General features: G+C 38.5%; 1 protein-coding gene across 2 annotated transcripts in view; it reads left to right on the top strand.

Moving 5' to 3' along the window:
* NWD2 (NACHT and WD repeat domain containing 2) overlaps positions 1-21,930 on the top strand; it is a 58,487-nt gene that overhangs the window by 16,576 nt on the left and 19,981 nt on the right. The window contains exons 2-3 of one of the 2 annotated variants that reach the window (XM_040587784.1): positions 6,172-6,260; positions 11,033-11,149. In XM_040587784.1, coding sequence (XP_040443718.1) covers positions 6,172-6,260; positions 11,033-11,149 — 206 coding nt within the window. Of the gene's footprint in view, positions 1-6,171; positions 6,261-11,032; positions 11,154-21,930 lie in introns of those variants that run through there. The other variant, XM_040587793.1, reaches the window with a different exon arrangement.

Genomic DNA, 21,930 nt, shown 5'->3' with positions numbered 1-21,930 from the left:
TCTACTCACAGAAACTGCAGGGGAAGGTAATGACAACAGAGCCTGTGGAGTATTTTGTAGGAAGGCAGGGGTACTAGGTAGCTCAAGTTATTTTTCGCTCTCTTACCAGCTACATGATTCAAAGTCATTGCTTGCAAAGTTCTCTGAGACTCTCAGATGAAAGACACTATAGAAATGCAAATGACTTATTATTATGGTATTATTTTCAGATACAAGGTTTCCATAATATTTAGGGATGTTTGTTACCTACTGGTATTCAAATCTTTTACTATTAGGGGTAATACACAATGCTATTTTGCATTATTAGTAAAAAGGCAGTTTAAAAGGAATAATTCAGTTGTATGTGACAAGAACATACTACCATTAAGAGGCTTGGCAGCTACTTGGTATTGCTGCTAAGTAATTTTTAACCTTATTTGCATCATAACTTTGGATAATTCAAGTGCAGAAATTCCCCCTGTGGTAATAGACAATGGTTATAAAACACCCACATTTTTTAATATTGCAATGCATTAAAAAAAATCCTACAGCAAGAATCTGGCCTGCCCATCCAGCAAATCTAAGCATTTAGAATACTTAGAGGAAGCAAATAGCTGAGTGTCTTTGTGGATATGCATTCAGGACTAGATTAGAAGTTCTCTGCTCATCCAGGGCTTCCATAGGTGCACAAGAGACTCCAACATTATGTGGTAATAAACAGTTATGTCTGCACTTATGCAGGGGATCAAGCTAGCAGGGAAGTAGGCTATGAAAGAGGTGAGATCAAGACCTCCAGCAAGCTTTTGTCCTAACCACTGCAAAGTGCAGGAACACCGAGAAAAAGGGGATGATTCAGAAATTGTTTCTTCTGTGCGTACAAGGAGCTGCTCTTCCCTGGGTGAGAGGCTGGAGATGAAACCTGCAGGCAGGTCTGCAACCCCATATGACATTCATTTCTGCAGTGCCTTCAACAGCTGCAAGGACAGCTTTTTTCTTCTGTTTCTTCCTTGGTTCTTCCAGGTTCCACTCCCTGCCTCAACATGTTATGTAAGTCAACAAATTTCCTGCCGGCTCCCGTGAGCTGGGTAATGCAGCATTCCTTTGTCAGTCAAACCGTAGCAGTGCTAACACCCTCCCTGCTTAGGACTTTCCCCAGCTTGAGGGCATTGGTTTGCATCATGCATGGGTAAGGTTACTCATGGGTTACATTTCTGAGAACATACTGTCGTCGATGCACATTTCAGGGTGGTTGAGTGGCGCTCACTGTCCTCACATTGGCACCCCCTGTGCAACATGTGACGGCAAGATGGGGCTGAGCAACCTCCTTATTCTGCTGCATCAAGACTTGGTTGAATAAGAGTCGTTGTGTGACTGCAGCCCACATGCATGAAACAGCCGTTCCCATCACTGGCTGAACTCAGACCAGTACAACCCCCGTGAGAAGAGAAACTGGTCTTAGGGCAGAATAACTGGTGCTTGAAAATGGGCAATTTCTGTTGGGCTTCCATGCTAACTCTTTCTGTTAACTTGTATGTATGTTTTGAAATTTTCTTCAACTAGGCTATTTTCCATGACTTATTTTATCCCAGAGATTAGTATTTGGCAACTGTTTGTAAATACACATCATCTGTTTACTAACACAAGAATGAAAAATTTACTTTCCCTATTAAAAATAAAATAAGCAACTTTAGTAGCAGAACAGCTTGTGTTTGAAGGTCAGACTTTGGCATGGAAGTGGTTCACACTGAGAAGCAGCACCTTGGAGTACTCTAATGAAAACTGGCAGTGATTTGACTGAGCTCTAAGCCTTCAGAAATCACACCTCACACAGTCATGTTTAAACACTGATTGCCTGTTATTTGGCAAAAAGGCTGTAAATGCATAGGTGGCTCATTCAGTTCAGTCGTCAGCATGACACTGGGGACGCACAGGGAGAGGAAGGGCTGGGATGGCATTCCATCACTTCAGAGTGCAGCAGTGGGCAGGGCCGTGTGGTCATGGACTGGCTTAGGAGGCAACCATCTGCAAGTCTTAGCACTTGTATGGAAGCTGTGCATTCAGCAAGTCACTGTCTTGCTCAAGATGGAGTTGTTTTTTGGTTTCATTCAAGTACTGGAGACAAGCTTAGGGCTGCAGGGGGCTTAAGTCTTATCTTTTCACAGATGTAGTTTCATTCTCACAGTTTATTGTGGAGTATTATTTGGATTTCAGAGTATCAGAATTAACATTAGGAGGTGTATAAAGTTTATCTCAAAACTCTACTCTCATTTTGGCGGCTAGAAGAATGTCATTTAGTTAATTTGTTCATCTGCAGCAGCAGCCTGGAAAGTAGAATTTGCCTGTGTGACATTTTTGTTGTTAGGATCTGCCAGCTTCACGGATTTGCTGTCACTGTAAATCAGGTTAGACTTTATTTAATTAAACTAGCTTATCTGCCATCCATACTAATTACTCTAATTCATCCTAACTACATGCACTTTTATTTCCGTAAAGTTTCGCAACTTAGTACAAATATAGAGGGATTCTTAAAATTCATTAATATAAGCACCAGATGCAAATTCCAATGAGATAAGCATATTCCATTAGGCAGGAATAAAAATACAGGATAGGTACACCAAGTATCTTATCCAGAGCACAGTTCTAGTTGAAGGAATGTTTTATCTCTTTCAATTTCATTTATAAGGTACTAGAAATGTAGCACTACTCTTGCAGTGTGTTGTTTCATTTTGTGAACAACTCTACAAGTTACCCTGCAGGAAACAGCACCGTGCTCTAAAACCAGAGCCAGTGGGGTTCTGCAGTGTAAATCCTATGGGCATAAATGGCAAGCAGCAGGATATGGTTTTAGTTGTTGTATATCTCAGACAATATGTTTCCCATTTATCATTTAATCACGTTTACTCCTCTTCACTTCTTCCCTTTCCCAATAATTTTTTTCTGTTGTTCCTGCAACTTAGCCTATTTTAGTTCCCTACTAAGACCATTGCGTCTGCTATCACATTGATCATTTAAGTAACTGCAAACAGTAACTGTGAATTGTTTCTTCATTAATAATAAAGCTGTAGTCATGATTAATTTCCACTTAGAGAAAAGAATAATTTTTTTTAGCTTAGTAACTGAGTAGTAAGTTGGTTTTCAACAGTTTGTTCTACTCAGTCATGATGATATGATGTTCTGTGTTTTCATAGACTTGCATGCCAAAATTAACATGTGTTAAGACAAAGAATATAGAATATATAGCCTTCTATCACAAACTAATCTAAGGGTATCAGTTACTGTAAAGGTTAAAAAAAAAAGTGAACTATTTCAGATGAAGCAAAGTATGTGTGTAGCTGTTACCACAAAGTACAGAAACCATGCAGTACAGTGACTCCAAGCTAGCACTGAGAAAAGGTGCTTTGGGAGCCAAAATAAAACTGCTGTGTTGGCCAGTGCAAACCTCTGGCTAATTAGCCTTGTAAGCTGTGTACTACATTATGCAAGAAAAGGTTGACTTAGGCACTAAAGTATGAGAGAATATTAGTGACTGTGGATCCTAAGGAGGGAGCAACTCACCTGTCCCTCTGTTCCTTATGTACTATCTCAGGCAGCTCTGGGCTGAAAGCATTGGTTTTTGCAGTCTGTTCCTACATATATGTAGGATATGTCTGTATTCATCTAGATCTGGAGTACATTTCTGAGGTGGGTCTCTTGAACATCACTATCTAATATCATATCATAGAGCAGTCTTGGCGTGCATGAACTGGGTTCCTTTTGAATTAAAAACAGGAAGATAACTCCAGGATCTCACCTAATGCACTCCAAGTGTTTGTGAGGGTTGAGCCCAACCCAAAGTAAAATCCCCTGAAATACATATGGTATGGACATTGGGTCCCTGGCACCAGCTAGTTTACTCTACAGTTTTGCTCCCACTGGCCCACGCAGTAGCAAAAGTCTTCCCAGGTACTCTGTGAGGGGCTTGGATGACTAAGCCAAACCTGCAGGTTCTTCTGAGGGTCAGAATCACTGCTGGTTGCAAGGGGGACTCAGGAGGTCATCTGGGCTAACCTCTCTGTTGAAGTGCTGCCAACAGTAACTTGGTCAACCATGAACTTGTCTAGTCAAGGGCTGAAGAGTTCCAAGGACAGAGGAGCTTCTCCTAAGTGTCCAAGCTGAACTTCCCAGCTGTTAATATGTTACTGTTGCTTTTATTGTACGGTCTGACACTGCCACAGAAAGCTTGGGTCCATTATCGTTGTAAGTGCCTTAGAAGTAGTTGTAGACTGTTCACCACATTAAAGAAGCCCAGATCGTGAATCTCCCCTTGGAGGCCATGTGCTTTTAGCCCCGACCATCTCAGTAGCATCTCCAGTTTCCTCCCCATCCTCCTGATTTGGGGTGCACAGAGCTGGACACAGCACTCCTGGTGCAGCCTCTTCAGTGCCAGGGAGAGAAGGGTAATAACTTCCTGAGAGACAAGTGAGTGAGGAGAGGGGGAGTGAGGCCACAATCCTCTGAGTGTAGTCCAGAGCAGGGTCTGTCTTATTTGCAGTGTTCAACTTGGATATATAAAAGCTGAGCACTTCAGATTCAGGATCTTGCCTTGAGTGGTGCGCCCACAGTCAAATAGAAAGCTTGTGATGGAGCAAGGAGTTGGCAAATGCTTCTGGACTGTTGTCTTCAGAACACATTAGTATAGTTAGTATATTGTAAAACATGAAATCATAAATACGTAATATTGTTACACTTTAAAAGGATGTTTTATGAAAACTACTACTCTTTTGAGTTCTTTTTTCCCCATCAAAAGTTGGTGAAGGAAGAACTGTGGTAATTCAGATAAATTGGGTTAAGCTCATAACTGTACTTTCAAGCCTTTTTACCTTGATGAAAATTTCACAAGAAATAATTCTCTGGAAGTGTTCTGGATTGCTGTCTGTTTATAAAATAAATGGTAATTACACCACACGTTTGTGAAATATTTCAAAGATATGTTTAAATATTAAGAAGGATATTATGAATTTGGTGTAATTAATTGAAGTATGCATTTCACACTCTCCTAGTATTGTCAAAATAAAAAATATAAATCTGTGTCTTTGATTCTATGAACAGACCTCTGACTTAGATGTATCAGCTGTGGCTCTGATAAACAAAACGTTGTTAGATTTGTATACATATCTCTGATATACAACAATACGGGGATTGTTAAATTGGGTTTAACCTATTGTTTCAGTGCAGTTATACAAATACTGCTTTAACTGCAGCAGATGTTCTCCATCATTCATAAGTTAACACTTTATTTTTCATCATATGGTGCTCAGATCTAGTGGTTTACAGCAGTTGTGTTTTATTTTTGAAAATAACTTAGCAACAGTGTCATCCCTCTGTGTCTTAACTCAGTTGACACTGGTCATAATCTAGACCTAGCAAAATCGATCACATATCTTAGTCTTATTGGGAAAGACAATAAAATTTATTATCTACAGAAGATGTCATTGCTAACCAAATCTACTTCACATTTGACAGTATGTTTCTTGAGTGTTAAGTTGTATATAAATGTGTTGGATAGATGGAAATTAATAATAATTTTGGTGTCATTGCCTTATTGTACCTTATCAAAAAGCATGTCATTGTGCATGGTAAGAATAACATGATGTCAGAACTGTGCATTTAGTATGATAGCAGGAATCACCTGGACCAAAAAGATACCATAAATAATGGTGTTAACAGCTTTCTTCCTTTTAAGATACTATCAGATTAAAGATGGTGAAGAAAGTTATAGTGTTTGACACAATGTCAGTAATTCACGTTATTGATTTATTTCTAAGTATAGAGATCTCTCTCATCTTTGGTATATCTCTTTGATCCATGGTGTTTCTAATTTGTAAAATTCAGCTTCCTGAAAATGAAATATAAGTCAGACTGATAAAGAAATTCTGATTGCTGAATTGCAGAATTAATTCAGCTGCATTGTATTGGAATATGCTGCAATAGTAAGATGTTTATGAAGCCTAATGATGCACAAACAAACACATAAATGTGTTTGTACAACATACAGTTTGGAGATAAAATCCCAGCACCTGATTTTAATTTGGTGGGGGTGGGAGGGTGGGTGTGTGATTTAAGGGCTCTTCTTTATGTGATAAATCTGTCTCTCTGACTAAAAGAACAGAGTTTGTCTAAATATTGTTAATAACATCTTTTTTCCCAACACAGATACAATAGCAGAAAGGAGCACCCTAAGAGAACACGTGTATCCTAAGCTGAGAGAATTCTGCAGGGAAAACTATGGGCTGGAATTTCAGGTAGGTTTTTTTTGGTTGAATCTTGTGTTATTTTTTCGTGAAATTAACTCTATTTAGAACAGATTTTTATTATGATTGGTAAACCAGAAAACTGCAAAAAATGTCTTTCATATGTTAATTGTACTGAATTGATGTACTTTTTACAGGCAGATTTGAGGTAAATTCTGCATAGAGGAAAGGAACAGGATTTTACAGTGCAACATTGCATGGGTGTTAAAAGCAATATGGCAACAAACTGACAACTTTCACATTAGAAACTTAATGAAACCACCTCTATTTTAGATACTCAAAGTATTTAAGAAGAAATAATGTTACATCTGAATTACTGTGTTGTACTTCTAGAAAACATACTTAATGCAACCTATTTTTCATGTAATCATTGAAGTAGCACCATCTGTATACTCATATAATTGTTACATTATATCTACTCCAACTATAGGTTTGTCTTCCACTGCAGTGTGTAAAATACTTTAACGAGGTGAATATTGAAACTGATTACCAAAATGAATCAAATATGGAACATTTCTATTGTGATTATATACTATGGAATTTGCTTCCTTTAATGTCAGTTGTGAAATTCCCATTGCTTCAGTCGGTTCATGTTTTCCTTTGTGTTAAGGAAGACACAGACCCATACACATCTTTGGTAAGAGCCAATTCGTAATAAATACAGTTGCATAAGTCACTGGTACTTTTTAAGTCAGGTATATCCTAATTCACAGTCCAGTAAAGTCATCCAGTAAAGTCCCATATGTGTCAACAGGCTTGGAATAGGCTCTCTGCTAAGAGAAACAAATACAGCATGTGATGTTCTAAAAATGTTATTCTGTTTTTCAAAAATTCTGGTTCTACCTCCTCAAGCCTTCCTCACATACTAGTATTAACTTCCCATCTTAGCAGCCTCAAAAACTCAGCTCTCCAGAGCGTAGCTTACTTGGAAACAGCTAACGCCTTTTATGGAACATCCTGTTCCTCCCAGTGTATTATTCTTGATGCACATGCAGCTGTTTTTTAATCAAAATAACAAGTTCTTAAATTACAATATTTGGTTTTAATTCCCTGAGTCACAGTGGAGTTGCTGATTCTGCATAGTCATAAATTCCAGAGTGGTTTTTGATTATGGCTATCAAAGAATTTCATCTGAAGGCCCTAGCTCATCAGCTGATTGGGAAGTCCCAGCTGCAGTGGTACATGCAAGGAATAGCAAAAGATATTTAAATAATATAGCATATTTCTCCTGTTACAATCATGTGATATTAAATGGAAAACATCAGCTCTTTATTTCTCAGTCATCTTTGAGGAGACATCTCAGTGACAAGAGGGAAATGTCTATTCCAAGGAGATCATGAACCACTGAGTTCTTTGTGAGATAAAACACATCTTTCTTCACATGAGTTGCAATGTAGTCTCTAGGGGAGGAATAATTACGTTTACTCTAGTTGATATTCGTGGAAGCAAATTATTTTATTATATAGTTTCAACACTGGGAGCATCCTTATGTGATACGAGGCCTGAGAGACAGCTCCACTGACACATTTTTGAAAACAGCTAGAAAGCTCTCGCATTTCTGTGGAAGCAAAGTATGAAAACTTGTACAAAAAATTACCAAGGGAAAATAGTAAGGCATTTTGGATGAGACTGTGAGATAGAGTTTATCAAAACTTTTTTTTTTTCCTTTTCTTTTCCTGATACACTGAGTTTCTGTACGTTAGCATGCAAAATTAAGACTACTGGTTTTAGTGCAGTGGCGGTAAGGAAATATTATGTACTTTTTAGATACAGGGATAAATTTATATTTCCCTGTACAGAGAAGAACACATAACTTTTCATCCTGATATGTAATCTTCTACTGAACAAACAAGAATACCTTGTGTGCAACTACCACAAACATGCTGCAATATAGAGTGTTGTAAAGACGTCCTTTTCCTAATAAATCGTGACCCACATGAAATGCACTTGAGTAATTCATTGCTCCAGCTTCCACTGAGTCATCTGGCTGCACTGATAAGTGTTTCAGTTGTTGCAAAGCATGAGATCTGTCAGGCATCCTCAAGTTGGTGGAAGCTGTTAGGGAACATAACCACCATGTGTATGGAAGCAGAACTGAATATATTCAATCACTGTATGAATCTGTTGGCTCGATGGACTTCCTTTTCCATTGAATCAGAAAATATTTCTGAAAAACAGGTATTGGTGGAGACAGAAAGCAAGTAATCTGAGAAAAAGACTCAGTGCATGGTGTTTCATACCTGAAACACAGTATTTTTTTTTAAGGAAGGACAGAGATTAAAGAAAGCAGTTGTAACAGAAAATTTTGGGAGGATAACTAACGATAGTTAATTAACAGTATACTCTTTTCTTCTTGGGAACAATGAACTGTTTAAAATCATTTTCACCATGTGATAATATGTTAGAAGGAAAGTGGAATTTTGCATTAATGCATTTTTAATGTTTTTTTTTAAGCATTTGAAAGCAATAAAGATAAAATCATTTCCTTATAAAAATCTGTGAAACTCTCAGATTGGTAGGACAAAAGGAAACACTGAATTATGAACAAGAAGTCTCCGTTAGATGACTAGTGTGGAACTGAACTAAGCCAGGGTCAGTGTGCTGTGTGTAAGTAGCCCTCGCACAGCAGTGGTTGTCGTCTCACCTTGGCAGCTTTACTGACAGTTAGAGCGGGTATTTTCCTCACAGGTTTTCCAAGTATAAGTAAAAACATACTTCAAAATCAGAAATACTTGTCTTCTTGTTTCATTTCTTCAATTTTGTAAATCCTATTTATTTTAATTAACATAAAGAATAACTGATAAGCCCCTCATTTTGAAATTCTTGGTGTCTTCAGAGGCTTGAAGGCTAAAATATTTCTTCTTGCAGGACAAAATTATAACATGTTAACATCCTATGTGCCAAAATTGTGTTACCCCACAAAAATAATCTATAATGTTATAACACAGAGAAGGCAGACACTAAGCCCCTACAATATCTGCTATTCCAGAGAATTTCCTCTTCACATTTACAGAACTAACATGACTCCTGAACAGTTAATTAAAATAGAAATTGATTTTATGTTTCAGATGAACTTGCACAGCAAAATAAATTCATTCAACCAAGTAATTCAAATATTTTTGACTGTATGCTAAGAAGGTCTAATTTTATGACTAGAATAGTTAAGCTTTATCATATATCATTCAAGTAATCAGACAGCTGAACACAATGTGATGTTCAATAATGAGGTCATATTGATAAATAACAGAAGGGAGAGAGGAAGAAGGGAACACTTTTTTCCTAATGAGACTAAAAGAGAAAAGGACAGAGAAGAAATCAGTGCAAATGAGGGAAACAGGAAGGATGCTTGAGATGCCGTTTTGTAAAGCAGAAGCGCTTGTTCCAGCAAAATTTTGGAACAGAGTTCCTGTAATAAATAAAGGTATTAAGTGTATTTTCTTGGCAGTGTCAGCTATAATGTATTCTATACATTGGGCTATTTCATTCATCATCAGTCATTACCTCTCATGTTTGGCAACAGTGTGTCTACTCCAGCAAACACTGGCACGTCCCAAACTTTTCTGGCAGAAATAACCAACGAGGCTGTTGGTAGTGAAATTAAACATGGGCATAAATACTTCTACAATTAGGTCTTAAACCTTGGTATTTATTGCTATGAGAAACTTTCCAAGTAGATGAACCAGCTGCAAAGTGGTGAATTTTACTTTTACATCAACCCATTATTAGTTCCTATATTAGATCTTCAGGGTGATCTTATGATCTGTTTATAGAACATCTAGTTTTGTGATTCTGTTTCTTATGGAAACAGCAGAGTGCTTCCATAGTACAAATCATATTACAATAAACAATATTGTAATATATTTGTGCCTTAATACAATTTTGATTTTTTTTTAACTATTTGGACTTTTTTTGTTCAAGTTACATATGTGATGTTAACAAGCAATAGTAGCTTAAATGAGAGCATAGTAGCACGTACCATCAGTTTTATTCCAAAAGAATTGCATACATCTGATCCCTATTCTTTTGAATTAAATTTCCCATGGTAAGAATTCAGCCTTTTAGAATGTGTAGTGAAATCACAATTCACTTAATCGCTTCAAATAAATTTAACATCCATATTCCAGTTTCTTCCAGGAATTTGTTGCAACTGATTACCATCACAAAACTGAGTCAGTAGCTACAGATGAAAGGCAGAACAGCAAGCTGTCTGCCATTGCATATCTATACAATCTCTGCTTCTAAAGTAACAAAGACCAGCTAACAAAGGAAGTACAATATTACGAACCGCATATATTTTTTGCTTTTGAGCCATATGCACAGAATGAGTTTATTTCCTGTGGATACAAGTTACACAGGGTGTCAAGTCATGGTCTTGACTGTGATCCCATTAATTTCCACGGAGCCAGGATTTTATCGGTGCATTTTGTCATTATTCTGATCCATCCATTATACGCAATCTAGCAGCAAATAAAGACTACATCAAATCTAGACCTTGTCATGCTAATCTCTGAAAAAATGTATGAATGTGAAATGAGAGACTATCCCAGGAGGGATTGTCTGGGTGGGAAAATAAGAGGCTTGAATTGTCATTTACCTAAGGAAACCCTGTGAGTCTGTGTAAGGACTGGATGTCGACCTCATTGCCTTTTACTGCACTGTAGAGCAATTCTTAGCAGTACATGAAATGTTGACAAAGTTAATTTTTAATTTGATAGGTAGAAAGGGCATATGATAAAGTAACAATGTTGCATGCTATTTTCCAGGTCATAGACTTATACTGGGGAGTTGAAGCAGATGAATGGGACAGTCCTGAGCTGCAAAAGACTCGCATGAAGCTGTTAGAAGATTGCTTGAAAAGTTCTGCAGGTCCATGTTTTGTTGTGGGTATAAAAATAATCTTTTACTTTACAACAAAAATATAATGTTAGCCATCATAACATGCATGATTCGGTAACAAATGTATTCTTTTCTTCTTTCTAAAATATTTGGTAATCTTCACTGTACATTTGCTACACTGCATCCAAATGTTTCCCCGTGCAGCACTATAGATTAACAGCAATTACTCAGTAATAGCAGAGAGGAAAGAAGGATCATTCATGATCAGTCCCCATAGCAAGATGGGTTTAGAAATCACATGGTATGACTGTACTACTATCACAACGGAAGTATGGACTACTTGTTTAAGGAGGCCACCGATAATTAATTCTTGGCAGTTCTCACACAGGCATTATTGGCTGGCCTAGAAGGACTTAGAAAAGCACAGCAGCAACAAAGAACTATCTGTTCTGATCTGCGTTTTGCTGTTTTGTGTTTTAAACCCAAGACAAGTTAGGATGCCAGGTATTAGAGTCTGAAAAGACTGGAGGTCAGTGACAACCTGAGGAGGCTCTGAGTCTTGGTGTTTTTCCTATTCTCTGCCTTCTCTTTACTGTTGCCAGAACAAGCGTTGCTTTTAGGATTCCATGAGAGTCGGTAAAGCTGGCAAAAAAGATAGGTCTTCACTGGCTTTTCCTATTAGGCCTAAAAGAAGAGACTGAACCACTTTTACAGGAGTGGTTTATAAAGCTTTACATACTCATTTTAATGTCAGAGAAGTCTTTTTCTGTATACATTAGGCTCAGCAGTCTTCAGCTATCCCTCACAGCTTTTACAGCTGAAGCAATATGAATTTATGAAGTCATGTCAAACACTGTGTAGGGTTCTAATAGCTGAAAGGCACTGGGAGTAGGCTATATATATATATATATATATAAAAATATCCTGGCAGGTATGCTTTTCCCCATTCCAAAGAATCATGTACCATAGATTTTGTTCTCATTTATTTTATATTAAATATACAATTCAGAGTAGTGCATTTTTTTCCTCTTTCTTCTGCATTTAGAAAGATCTGTCTCATGTTTTAAGATTAACTTAGTTAACTTGAAAAAGTTTAGTTCAACAGTTTAGTGTATGGAATGCTGACTGTGTTAGTTTTCAGTGCATAGACAAAAAAATATAACTTTTGAAAAATGCCTTTTCGCAGCTGCTCAGAGAGTAGCATAGCCTCTTTATCTGTGAAGGGTAAAGCTGTTCTTTAACGTTCTGGGTGTTATCTAGGTAGAGAATCTCTCTAATGAGATTGGCTATTCAGTGTCATATACTGCATACTTAACAGCATCTATTAAAGCCTCAAAACAAAAGACAAGGTAATTTGGGAAGAATGTGGGTTTATTTTGTATATGATAAGTACTACGAGCAAGGGAGACTTCAGTGAAAGTACAAAAAGGCCACAATGAGGAGGATTTGTTGTGATCAAGGATATTTCTCTATAAAAGATAAATATTTATATTATTGCAAAACGTATTTAATTCTTTATGAGCTGTCTTGAGGCTGCATCTTTGTGAGAAATAAATAGGGGATGTATGACAATTGGTTTTCTCTGCATAGTTGTAGGGCTGCAAAGACACTAGGATAAGTCTCAAGTTAACGTCTGTAAAGCTCTTCATTTGTGTTTAAGACGACAACCAACATTTTTTTTAAAACCAAGTGCTTGCAGAGAAAAAAGTAGATATCCAGCCTATATTAGATAAATTCAATTCCAGTTTCATTCTAGTGCTGTAGAAGCACCAGAGCATACAAGGCAAAAAACAGACTCATTCAGTACCTACCTGCCAGGCTGGATGTTTTCAAGTAAACATGCCTAATCCTACTTAACTAATTTTGGTCAATGATTATATTAATTGCTAGTGTAAGTTTTACTAAATTAAAAGAATTTTGCTATTACATATCTTTATTACAAGTTTTCAAGAATTGGTTTGAAAGTGAAAAAAGATCACTTCTGTTTACTACTTATATACTACTGATTGTCCTCTCCATAGTCACCTATTTATTGCAGCTGGAAGGGCCATGGAAATGCTTTTCACTCAGACATCAAAGGACAACTGCCACTCTCCTTTGACAGCTTTAATTCCAACTTATTAACCTGTGTTTTTATGTTAGACTTCAATGGAAAACAATTGGAAAGACATGCCTTTGCTATTCCAAATTTCTTTTCATTATTATGTTTGCTAAGGAAATAATTTAGAAAAGGTAGATTTCTCCTCTATACCTAAACATAGCTAAGTGAGCTCTAATTCTTAGATTTGTCATAATAAGGCAGAGAAGAGTTCTGAAAAAACTGCAAGTCCTTGATTGAAGAATTTTAAAGATTTAGTGAACTGAAACCACAGAATCCCACGGGGATGGAAAAGAGACAAAATGTTACCTGCTGTGAAGGCTGGAGATCACTTCTCTCCATGGCAGAGATTAGAGAAAGAGCAAGCTGTAGTATGTGTTGTTCTGTACTTTTATCACACCCTTACAACCATCTCGCTGGCTCCGTTTCATTCACTTGCTTGCCTCACTCTGTTACTTAGCTTCAGAGCCCTGGGGAACAAAGGCCATCTTCAGCACTTGACTGTAAAGAGCCTGGTGCTTGGAGGCCTGAGTCTGGGCTGGGGTTTATGCTGTCATGACCCTGTTTTTCACAAGCACACACTGGCCCAGATCTCTAGCAGGTTTGGGTAGCTTCCATGCTGTGTGACTAAATTTAGTTTCCAGAGTTTATTTTTCCACTTTTTATCTCCCCTTTGATGAAAAAACAGAGTTGGAACAGAAAGCCATGGCTTTTTTTGCTGTGTCCTTAGACATGGATATTCTAAGATCTGACAGTGAAAGAAACCTCATCATGTACCATTGCTGCATTTTTTAGCAGAATTTTTAAGCTGTTAAGAATTGCCTGCCTCATGTTGTTGCTAAGGAAAGAAATCAAGCCAAATCAGAAAATTTAAACAGAACAAAACAGTTAGTGAAGAGGTTGCAGTGAGCCAACAACTTCAATATTTATTCCAGGTTTTCCAAGTATGGGCCAGAGTAATAGCTCTCCCAATGACTAGACTGGCAAAACTACAGAAGTCTCTCTATGCACATTTGGTTTTTGCTCTGTTGTACCTTAGTGGGATGGGGTTTATTTCATTTACAACGCAAATTGAAGATGATTCTACTCCAACAAACTTAATTACAAACTGACTGTGGAACTGCAGGCTTTGGGCAACTGTTCTTGAGAAAGTTCTATAAAAAGTGCCACTTCCATTCAGCTGGGTATTCTTTTTACTTTTCAATTACCACTTTTTTAATTCAGACACAGATCTGGGATTAAATCAAACTATTCAGAATTAACTAGCAGATATGGAATGATTTTAGAAAGTGTTTCTTTATGGCACCTTGTGCCTGCATTGTTATATCAGATGGAGGGAAAATGAAATTCAGTTCTTAAATTAGTGCCGTGTGTAAGTTGAAACTCCTAAGCTTTTCTTCAGATACAAAACAACAAAATCCAAATTAACATATATTCATAAATACAAAGGAGGAAACAGTTCTGAAAAAAATGGGTAATTAATTTCCTGTGACACTTTCTTTGGGAACATACAGTCTCCCTCTTATCTACTGCCTAAACTCTATCAACACACAATCCAATTAAGGGAAAGGGGAGTTGTTTGGGGTTTGTTTTGGTTGGGTTTTTTGTTTCATTGGTTATTTTCTGGGTAAAATCAGTGCCTATTATACATGATCATTTTAAAACTCATAGCCTTTACTGTAGGTAAATACATACCATGCTGGTTTTGATCTACAGAATCATTTATCAAGACTTATTTATGAGGGGAAAAGTACTATTTCTGTGGGAAAAACAGTTTCTGTGCAAATTTTCTGCAGAAATCATGCTGGTTGTCTCTGAAATCTACGTGGGGAGACTGAAATGCAGTACATTTATTAAATTGTGAACTGCTTAAACTCTGCATTACATAATGATACCAAAGACAAAATACATTTAGTGCATCCCTGGAACCTATATATTTTGTTGGGTTATGTTCCCTAGTAAACTCATAGGAGATGGCAGTGTAGACAGGATCGTAGAGTGACAGTAAAGGTTATATTATCATCCCACAACTAGTACTGAAAATGAACAGGATTCATCTATTACGGAACTAGTCTCAGCTTCAACAACTAATAGAAGGATACAGGTACCTCCAGTAATATCCGAGTCATCTTCTGGATGACTGTTTCTCCATTAACAGCAAGGAGACACTAGGGAGTTAGACTGCTGACTTAGCAAACCAAGTACTGTGCTTCATATCAGTTAAGGCTTTGAGCTATTTAGGGTGTCGTTAGTCTCTAGTGATTATTTGTAGAGCAAGCTTACTGCCCTTTTATCGGGGTTCCCTAACTAATACTACAGTACTAACCTGCTGTTGACTGTGCCTTAGTACAGATGAGAGAACTGGCAGGCTCCTCTGCACTTCTTTTCAAACACACCCTGCAAGTTATAACACATGGGTGCTCTTTTCCATCTGTGCAGCACCACACAGTCTCTGCCTGAACTGCTGTTCTTGCATGGCTATGTCCTGAAAAATTGTAAAATGAAAGAGAGAAGTGAAAATTAAATGTTAGTTTATCACTTGTAACTTGTAACCTCAGTTAAATATGTCTGTACAAACCTCAGAGATTCTCTCCACCCAGGATTCAAATAATCTGGTTTAAAGAATAGTAAAAACATTTTCTACCTGCTCTGAACAGCCATTGTAACTTACATTATCGCTCTCAAATTATTGACAGCTTGTTATTAATTTCAGCATTAATAAACCCTTAAAAAAGACCTAGCATTATAAAATTGGAATTCCATTAGGTTTTTAAAAGAATATTAGCAGTTTACAATATTTGGCATGTCCTTAAATCACCCTGAAATTGAAGATAAAATATGGTAAATTGATTGAGGAGTTAAAGGGTTTTTACGTCTTTGGATCTTTTTGTTCCTACAGTACAATGCATACTTTAATCATTCCACGAAGTACACTGGTACTTGGTTCTTTTTGCTTAGTACAAATGATTGATAATTAATTCTGAGCGCATTCCAGCTCAGAGAAAATTCCAAATTATATTACTCCAGCTCTGCTGAATCTCCTCAACTCCCATTTCAGTTCTGGTGTTACTTTAGGGTTTATTTCTAATGTGAAAACCAAATACATACAGGTTCTGGAACACCTGAGTTACATTTTGCTTTTTCTCTCCTGGAGAAATTGCCACACATTTTAAGTTAGGGAGGCTAAAGTCAGTTAAACGTGTCTATACTAAAACAGCCAGTTTAGGGGGAATCTAAGAACCCAGTGCTCTTTGGGAATTCAGCTGGAGTTACATGCTCTTGGTATATTTCAGAATTTAATTTTTCTCAAGGAAGCAGCTCTATATATAGTTTTTAAGTGAATGAGGAGAAGTAGCTGGAACCAGACATCACACGACCGCCTACCTCTCCCAATGAAGTATATTCCAAGAAACAAATATCAAATTATAAATTTTCTTCTCACTCCAAATCTGATTAAAAAACCTATCCCAATAAAAGCTCTAACATAAGTGTGTTCGGGGTCATACAATATATAAGGAATGGCTCCATAGAACTTGTTGGCATTAATCTGAAGTAAAGTATATGTCTGCGGACACTAATCCTGTTTTAGATGGACTTTCCCCTCAGCAAGCCTTGGTCTTTTTTTGCGGCCTCCAGACCAACAGGCAAAGGGTGTATATCCCATTTCATGTTGTCTATCTCTGAACAACAGATATACACACAAAGAGAAATCAAGCGTGGGGGATATTTGTATGATTAAGATATTATAAGTGAGTTCCTTGATCTGCTTTAGAGTTGGGAATGTACTTTCCTGTGAATCATCTCTGATTCTCTAAATCTAAAATCTAGGGTCTAAAAATGCTTACCATTTTTTAAAACATATCCCATGGAAAATAGCTACAAGATTCATCAGGCAGTTTTTCCATGGAACAGAGAAACTGCATGGGTTTTGAGGTAGCCTTAAAATAGCTTGCATTTTCAGCCTACATCAAAAGACTGTACATATTTTCTGCTAAGTCACTGTATTTCTTTACATAAATAGAATTTTTGGTGCTGCCTCCCAGAAAGGTAAGTATTATATTTAATATAAATGATCATATTAGGGAGAATAAGATTAGCATGAACTCAGACTTCCATTATTCTGTGTAGCGTGTAAAGGAAGAAATAGGCTGCATGAGATTTATGAGATTTATTCTCTCTTGATCCTCAAGAGCTTTAACATACCATCTTCTGAGGCAGTACTGTAATCAGCTAGATGTAATGGTCTGCTCTGCAAATGAAACTGTAGATCAGAAAGCCAATATCAGCTATTTTACCAGGGGCAGGGGAAATCCTAAACCTTGCAATGCTACTTCTGTGTAAAGAAACAGCATACATTACAGTATTTAGCAGGCAGTTGATAAGTACAAAGAGAGATATTAATCCTGTTGCTTGCACCTAGCATATATACCTTCCGTTTTCTCAACTACAGAGAGATTCACTTGAGAGATCCTTCCATTCTCCAATAACAGACCCAGAAAGAAATACCTACCCACAAAGTAACTAGTTCACATTTCACTCTGATTATTGTTAAATCCAACTAGAAGTAGCTGGGTCTTTTCTTTTTTTATAAGATAATCAGAGTGTATAATTTCACAAGATCTTTTTTTTCTTCCGTGAAAGATACTGATTTACAGAGGTAAAATAAGACACAGTATCAGTGTTCTTCATAGTGATACTGGTATGCATCCATAACATATTGCCTCTTTTCTCTTAAAATATATGCTTTCAGTGCAAGGTGCTTTCATAGAGTTACTGTTCCGTTATCATGCAATGTAGCAACTAATTATCATATGCTTCTTTCTTCCATAACTGGAAAACCTCACAGAGTAACTTTTTATTCCATTTCACCTTGAAAAGAATGAAGCAGAGAATACTTGCATAGAAAACTATGTAGACTGTAATTATTAGAAGTAAACTACATGTTTATGAGTAAATTTTTGTTGTTAACTCTTTTACATAGAAATTAATCCTTAACAGTGTTTTAAAAAAATTTAGAATAGTAGTACTCATGGCTGGAAAAACAACTTGTCACCTGGCCACACACTTTTGCAGAGCATATACTCTGCCTCTGAATCTTGCCATTGTATGGCATAGGCAAGACAGTGTTTTTACTGAGAGAGGTGTCATGACCTGATATATTTCATTCATTTCCATGAGGGTTTGCTATAGATTTTTTAAACATTTGGCTAATGACTTGACCTTACCTGCAGGCAGCATTTAGTGCTTGTACACTTACTTAAGCCTGATTATCTTTTAGTTAAAAATTAAGTGTTAGAAAAGGCATGGAGATGTCCTAGTAGAAAGCTACTATAGATCAGATTTTATTTTGATCTATTCCATTCTTGAAGAAATATGGCAAGTGAAGGTTAAGGGGATTTATAAAGGTGATTTTTTTCATCTATATTATAAATGGAAAACTAACACTGGGTAGTTTTAAAGAACAATATTTTTTGAAATGTGGCAGTTGTGAAGGTGGCTTTATGGAAAGCTAGATTTATATTTAATATAAATTAATTAAGGTTAGCATTCTCGTCGTAATAATTGGCTAGATGCCTCTCTGTCAACCCCTGAAGTGCCTGATCCATCTCTTCTTGCCATGCTCAACTTTACCTCAGTCTAAGCTCTTTGGCTAATCATTTATTACTTAAATACCATCCCAAAATGGGAATTTAGAAACTAAACTGCCCTTCTGATAAACACTAGCAAGATCATATTTCACAGAAAATAAAGATATGGCCCCTTCTTTTTAGAGGGTGCATGGATGCAGCAGGAGGCAGCATCCTTTCTTACATATGAAGCATACCAAACAGGGCAGTAAGAATGAAGAAGAGTCCTAGTTTTTAACTCCAGGGCTTGGTGTCCAGAAGCCAGTGCCCTGTCCTCTCAGCTGACTACACTGATAGGCTCAGAATATCTTCTTTTCTGGCTTCATGATGCCTGTATCTGTGGGTGCTCAGTAAGGCACATGGAACAGCAACAGCAGGAAAAGCTCTTCTCCATTAGCCAGAATTCACCTATGAGATGCAAGACAGGATTTAAAACCCTATCACAGTTCCTCCCTGCTTGGGTTAGTGTTGTGATTATTTTACAAAGTTGGGGAAGCTGCACCACCATGCCCTGCTCAAAAAGACAAGATTGATCTCCTTGCTGTTTTCAGGAAAGGTACATTTCCAACTCCCTGTAGGAACAGTAGTAATTTCCACAGATAAGATTATTGACTCCAGTCTGGGCTGTGCGCTAAAATCTTTTCTTAAACCTAGCCCTTGTAGTTTGGTTTTCCACCCAGCCTTACTGCTGTAAAGTGTTACAGGACCTTGTCAGAGAGTTAACAGGGATTTGGGCTGCGGTAGGAGTTACCTGCAAGATCCAGAGTTTTATATGAGATGAAAAATGTAGATGCCTGTCACAGAATCACAGAATGGTCAGGGCTGGAAGGGACCTCTAGAGATCATGTATTCCAACCTCCTGCTAAAGCAGGTTCACCTAGCGCAGATGCACAGCATCCCATCCAGGTGGGTTTTGAATGTCTTCAGAAAAGGAGACTCCACAACCTCTCTGGGCAGCCTTTTCCAGTGCTCTGTCACTGTCAAAGTAAAGACGTTTTTCCTTATACTCGGAACTTCCTGGCTGCTGTTTGTGCCTATTGCCCTTTGTCCTGTCACTGGGCACTGCTGAAAACAGCCTGAAAAGGCACTCATCATCCTGACATTCACCCTTAAGATATCTGTATCATTGATAAGATCCCTCCTCAGTCTTTTCTTCTCCAGGCTAAAGAGGCTCAGCTCTCTCAGCCTTTGCTCACCAGGGAGATGCTCCAGTCCCCTCATTATCTTCATAACCCTCTGCTGGACCCTCTCCAGCCGTTCCCTGTCTCTCCTGAACTGGCGAGCCCAGCACTGGACACCACTCCAGATGTGGCCTCACCAGGGCAGAGCAGAGGGGCAGAATCACCTCCCTCGACCTGCTGGCCACACTCCCCCTAATGCCCCCCGGGACCCCATTGGCCTTCCTGGCCAGCAGGGCACACTGCTGGCTCATGGGCAACTTGTTGTCCCCCAGAACTGCCAGGTCCCTCTCTGCAGAGCTGCCTTCCAGCAGGTCAGCCCCTAGCCCATACTGCTGCAGGGGGTTATTGCTCCCCAGGTGCAGGACCCTACACTTGTCCCTGTTGAACTTCATCAGGTTCCTCTCCACCCAACTCTCTACCCTGCCCAGGTCTCGCTGAATGCCAGCGCAGACTTCTGGGGTATCAGCTGCTCCCAGTTTTTTATGATCAGCAAACTTGCTGAAGACACACTCTGTCCCCTCATCCAGGTCATGGATGAATAAGTTGAACAGGACTGGACCCAGTGCTGACCCCTGGGGAGCACGGCCAGCTACAGGCCTCCAGCTGGACTCTGTGCTGCTGATCCCAACCCTCTGAGCTCTGCCCTTCAGCTCGTTCTCAATCCACCTCCTTGGCCACTCATCTAACTCACACTGCCTGAGCTTGCCTATGAGGATGTTAAGGGAGACAGTGTCACAAGTCTTCCTGAAGTCAAGGTAGACAGTCTCCACTAGTCTCCCCTCATCTACCCAGCCAGTCATTCCATCACAGAAGGCTATTGGGTTGGTTGGGCATGATTTCCTCTTGGTGAATGCATGTTGACTACTCCTGGTAACATTCTTTTCCTCCACATGCCTTGAGACAACCCTCAGGGTGAGCTGTTCTATCACTTTTCCAGGGATGGAGGTGAGGGTGACCCGCCTGTAGTTTCCTGGGTCCTCTTTCCTGCCCTTTTTGAGGACTGGAGTGACACTGGCTTTCCTCCAGTTCTCAGGCACTTCTGTTCCCCATGAGTTTTCAAAGATGATGCAGAGTGGCTTGGCAATAACATCTGCCAGCACCCTCCACACTCAGGGGTGCATCCCATCAAGGCCCATGGATTTGTGGGTGTCAAGTTTGCTTAAGTGATCTCTTAACTTGATCCTCCTCAACCAGGGGAAAGTCTTCCTTTCTCCAGACCTGGTCTCTTGCCTCCAGGGTCTGAGAAATCTGAGGGCTGGCCTTGGCAGTAAAGACTGAAGCAAAGAAAGTATTGAGTAACTCCACCTTCTCTGTGTCCTTCATCACCATTTCTGTCAAGAAATCTCCCAACCAGTTTCAAAAAATAAACCCAAAGTGACAATGTTACATTTCTTTGGAGGTGAATCAGAATGAGCAGCTCAAATCTGTAGCCAGAGGTAGGCAAAATCTTCTCTGGTCCTTGCTCTACCCTACTTTTGTCCACAGAACTCTTTCCTAGTTTCATTCCTTTTGACTAATTTTCTCACCTGCACCCACACTCCGGGAGATCAAAGACCCAGCAATGCCAAACAATGAAGAAAGAAGCAACACATGATCATGTAGAAGACAGGAGAAAAAGTGTGGAGGAAGACCATTGATGCTTCCATAGCCAGGAGGAAGGAGATTTCTGATGAAGTTAAGTGTATCAGGGAAGTAAGTCATTAATTTCTTCTGAGAAAGCACATTTACTCTGTGTGATGGACAGTTAGCTCTTACCCACTGTGTCCTGAGAAATTACTCATCATTATTTCATATCTCTGTACCACTAGGGAAAAGCTTTGAGATTTAAAAATACTGCACTGTGGGTGGAGTTCAGAGCTGAAGGAATTGATTGTTTACAGCTGGATTTGGCTGCTCTCGTTTAATTTTCTGAAAGACAG

Source organism: Falco naumanni, chromosome 1, assembly GCF_017639655.2.
Source record: "Falco naumanni isolate bFalNau1 chromosome 1, bFalNau1.pat, whole genome shotgun sequence".
NCBI classification, from domain to species: Eukaryota; Metazoa; Chordata; class Aves; order Falconiformes; family Falconidae; genus Falco; species Falco naumanni.
Note: the sequence above shows the minus strand (reverse complement) of the source record. Positions and strands in the feature narration are given on the sequence as shown.